The sequence below is a fragment of the Labrus bergylta genome, chromosome 22, assembly GCF_963930695.1.
Source record: "Labrus bergylta chromosome 22, fLabBer1.1, whole genome shotgun sequence".
Lineage (NCBI taxonomy): Eukaryota > Metazoa > Chordata > Actinopteri > Labriformes > Labridae > Labrus > Labrus bergylta.
In genome coordinates this window covers 982,625-987,624 of record NC_089216.1, presented here as the reverse complement: position 1 = coordinate 987,624, position 5,000 = coordinate 982,625, and the positions used below count along the sequence as shown (strand labels likewise).

Genomic DNA, 5,000 nt, shown 5'->3' with positions numbered 1-5,000 from the left:
GGGAGTACTCGTCCTCTCCCATCATGCCGCGGGGATAGGAGAGTACCGGCGTGGTGACGGAGGAGGGAGGGCTTGTGGGTAATCGCACATGTAGTCCGGCTCCATGTAGGCTATAGGGAGGGAAAAAGGGATGATGTCACACTCTGCCCGGGCTCCAGGTGTGACAAACAGGAAGTGAAAGCTCTCAGGTGGACTTACAGCTGGTCAGGTCGGGGGGGCTGTACCGATCAACAGAGTGGATGTACTGCGTGGTGGGCGTGGCCACCTTCAGGTAGACCACCTCTCCCGTGTTCTTCAGAGCGGACACGGCGTCTTCGTGCATGATGTCCTCCAGAGACATGTGGTTCACCTGTGGTCAGAGGACAGGTGAGTCCCTGTGGACGGTAAACAAGGAAATACTTTTAACCTCGAGTCTCTTACAGCCAGTATTTTGTCCCCGATCTGTAGCCGTCCGTCTCGGTGTGCCGCCCCGCCCTCGATGATCTTCGTCACGTAGATGCTGTTGTCTCCAGGAACGTGTTGGTTCCCCATGCCGCCCGCTATACTGAAGCCCAGACCTGCACCAGACAGGAAGTCAACCCTTCAGATTAAAAGCTTTAATGTTGTCAGAAAGGGTTTTTCAGAACACTCATTTGTTTGAAGGCAGGTGTTTAAAGACGTCCAACCTTTCGGTCCTTTCATCAGCTTGATCTGCGTGATGCGTTCGTTTGGTGGACGTCGCCGCAGGACATACAGCCTGACGACAGGCCCCGCCTCCTTCAGCGCCTCAACGGCGATCGAGTGAGTGACCTCACGTACGTCCACATCGTTAACGAATACGATGCTGTCGTTCACCCTGCAGACGCAGAGAGAGAGAGAGAGAGAGGGGGAGGGGGTGCTTTAAGGACGTTTTGGTTGGTCGAGTGAAGGTGTTAGATTCCAGGTAACCGTAGGTAACCAGGAAGTGATGTGAATGTAACCACTGCAGGTGTGTGTGTGTTTACCTGAGGCGGCCGTCCTGAGCGGCTGCTCCTCCGGGGATGATCTTGGTGATAAAGATGGACGGGTCGTCTCCGATGTGAGGATTATCTGTCCCTCCTGCAATACTGAAGCCCAGTCCAGAGTTCCCTAACACACACACACACACACACACACACACACACCACACACACACACACACACACACACACACACACACACACACACACACACACACACACACACACACACACACACACACACACACACCTTCAAAAAACTTCCCACAATGCACCTGACTTAAATGAAACGTCCAGCAGCTGGTCATTGAGGTGACTCCTGACAGTCTGTCCCTGCGCACACAGCAATCAGCTGTTAGCTTAGCATAAAGAGAGGCTAACTGAGCTAACCTGACTGGCTGCGGTGTATCAGCGTGCACAATGACTCAGCAGAGTGTGTGTTTGATATCGATTCTGGAGACTCTGAGCTGTTTGATGTGTCGATCAAAGTTCCTCTAAAGAAACTTCAAGGTGTTTCTAAAATAAACCAGAGAAGACGAAAATAACCTCCGCTGTCAGCCGGGTGGAGTTAATATGTTCATGTCAGCCGGGTGGAGTTTATATGTTCATGTCAGCCGGGTGGAGTTTATCTGTTCATGTCAGCCGGGTGGAGTTAATATGTTCATGTCAGCCGGGTGGAGTTAATATGTTCATGTCAGCCGGGTGGAGTTTATATGTTCATGTCAGCCGGGTGGAGTTAATATGTTCATGTCAGCCGGGTGGAGTTTATATGTTCATGTCAGCCGGGTGGAGTTTAATATGGTCATGTCAGCCGGTGGAGTTTATATGTTCATGTCAGCCGGGTGGAGTTTATATGGTCATGTCAGCCGGGTGGAGTTTATATGTTCATGTCAGCCGGGTGGAGTTTATCTGTTCATGTCAGCCGGGTGGAGTTTATCTGTTCATGTCAGCTGGGTGGAGTTTATCTGTTCATGTCAGCTGGGTGGAGTTTATCTGTATACCGGGTGTTTATTATATTGACTGCAGAGTGGGTGGAGCAACACCTCGCCTCAAATGAAGCCAAAACAATCAGAGCTCCCCCTGCTGACTGACTGCAGTATAGGTTGTAAGCTCCGCCTCCTCCATGTTAACAGATGGGACACGAGTCAAACTATAAAATCAGATAAATTATTCTCAAACGCGGTTTCTGTCTTCATAGTGAGTTCCTTTCACGCTCATTTATGTCACTTTTTTCTGAGACGTTTAATTTTATTTGTTATGTGATGACATCAGAGGGCGCCATGATTGACAGCTGTGTTGACGAATGAGGCTCCTGCGTCGCTGTGTGCGTCGGATTATCAGAGTAGAGGAGGAACGGTGAGAGGAAACGAGACGAACACAAGAGTCGTTGAACTTTCCATAATCATGAGTCAGAATCTGAACCCACCCGAGTGACCTTTGACCTATAAGCAACTAGTTTAATGTGTGTTTGGGTGAGAGGAAGGGGCGGGACAATAGCAGTGTGTGTGTGTGTGTGTGTGTGTGTGTGTCTCACCCTCTCCAGTGTGCCCTCTCTCTCTCTCTCTCTTACTGCGGTACCAATGTGTATTATTTGTTGTGTATTATAGTGTGTATTGTTAGTAAAAGTGTGTAGTGTGTGTGTGTGTGTGTGTGTGTGTGTGTGTGTGTGTGTGTGTGTGTGTGTGTGTGTGTGTGTCTCACCCTCTCCAGTGTGATCTCTTCGTACTCCAGCTCTCCCTCTGATCCGTTCATCTGTAAAAAAAAAAAAAAAAAAAAGAATAAAAAAATTAATCATGACTCTCTGCTGACTGCTCGTCTCCACGGCAACGCCATGATAACAGCTGTTGAGCCTCAGGGGGCCGGTTACCTTGGGCAACTGAAACTGTAGCTATAGCGACAACCTCTCTCTCTCTCTCTCTCTCTGTCCTAACTATGACATCACTTCCTGCTGTCTGATAATAAACTACAGATGTCTGAGGAGAAGTACAGTGTGAAGGTGGATGCAGCCAATCAGGTAATTACAACAACACTGATTGGTGTGTACATGTGTCACTCAATCTCAGCGGCTGTTGCTAAGCTAGTTTAGCTTATCATGCTAAAAGGAGCTGCTGTGTAACAACAGGTAGGTTAGCTTATCATGCTAACAGGACCTGCTGTATAACAACAGGTAGGTTAGCTTATCATGCTAACAGGACCTGCTGTGTAGCAAACAGGTAGGTTAGCTTATCATGCTAAAAAGACCTGCTGTGTAACGACAGGTAGGTTAGCTTATCATGCTAAAAGGACCTGCTGTGTAACGACGGTAGGTTAGCTTATCATGCTAAAAGGACCTGCTGTGTAACGACAGGTAGGTTGTGTAGTCAGTGTTTTCCAAAGAGCTCCAGGAGAGTTACAGCTTCCTTTGAAAAGTACCAGCCAATGAATATGCTGCAATCTGCACACTCTGCAAGTGTCCATACCAGTCACTCACAGTCAATACCATCAACCCGTCATCATCAAACACCATCAACTACCACCATCAATACCATCAACACCATCAACACCATCAACTTTCACCAGTAACACCATCAACTGTCACCATCAACACCATCAATATATCAACACCATCAACTGTCACCATCAACACCATCAATACTATCAATACCATCAACCGTCACCATCAACACCATCAACTACCACCATCAATACCATCAACACCATCAACACCATCAACTTTCACCAGTAACACCATCAACTGTCACCATCAACACCATCAATATATCAACACCATCAACTTTCACCAGTAACACCATCAACCGTCACCATCAACACCATCAACTTTCACCAGCAACACCATCAACTGTCACCATCAACTTTCACCAGTAACACCATCAACTGTCACCATCAACACCATCATATATCAACACCATCAACTGTCACCATCAACACCATCAACTATCACCATCAATACCATCAACACCATCAACACCATCAACTTTCACCAGTAACACCATCAACTGTCACCATCAACACCATCAATAATATCAACACCATCAACTGTCATCATTAACACCATCAACATATCAACACCATCAACCATCACCATCAACTGTCACCATCAACACCATCACCATCAACATCAAAACCATCAACACACATCAACACCATCAACCGTCAACATCAAAACCATCAACATCATCAACCGTCACCATCAACCATCAACATCAATACTATCAACACCATCAACTGTAACCATCAACCGTCACCATCAACACCATCAACTGTCACCATCAACACCATCAACCGTCACCATCAACACCATCAACTGTAACCATCAACCGTCACCATCAACACCATCAACTGTCACCATCAACACCATCAACAGTCACCATCAATACCATCAACAACATCAACTGTAACCATCAACACCATCAACCGTCACCATCAACACCATCAACCGTCAACATCAACACCATCAACTGTAACCATCAACACCATCAACTGTAACCATCAACACCATCAACCGTCACCATCAACACCATCAACCGTCAACATCAACACCATCAACTGTAACCATCAACACCATCAACTGTAACCATCAACACCATCAACCGTCACCATCAACACCATCAACCGTCAACATCAAACACCATCAACTGTCAACATCAACACCATCAACCGTCACCATCAACACCATCAACACCATCAACCATCACCATCAACACCATCAACCGTCACCATCAACACCATCAACTGTCACCATCAACTGTCACCATCAACACCATCAACTGTAACCATCAACACCATCAACACCATCAACTGTAACCATCAACACCATCAAAACCATCAACACCATCAACTGTAACCATCAACACCATCAACTGTAACCAGTAACACCATCAACTGTCACCATCAACACCATCAATATATCAACCATCAACTGTCATCATTAACACCATCAACATATCACACCATCAACCATCACCATCAACCGTCACCATCAACACCATCAACCGTCAACATCAAAACCATCAACACCATCAA

At 46.7% G+C, this 5,000-nt stretch overlaps 1 protein-coding gene across 1 annotated transcript in view; it reads right to left on the bottom strand.

The window, feature by feature from the left end:
• The window catches only part of dlg4b (discs, large homolog 4b (Drosophila)), a 94,302-nt gene that overhangs the window by 10,294 nt on the left and 79,008 nt on the right, over positions 1-5,000 (bottom strand). The window contains 7 exon segments of the mRNA XM_065950583.1: positions 1-30; positions 33-110; positions 199-349; positions 421-557; positions 666-835; positions 984-1,108; positions 2,679-2,729. The exon segment at positions 1-30 is cut by the window's left edge and continues 158 nt beyond it. Of these exon segments, the coding sequence (XP_065806655.1) occupies positions 1-30; positions 33-110; positions 199-349; positions 421-557; positions 666-835; positions 984-1,108; positions 2,679-2,729 (742 nt within the window).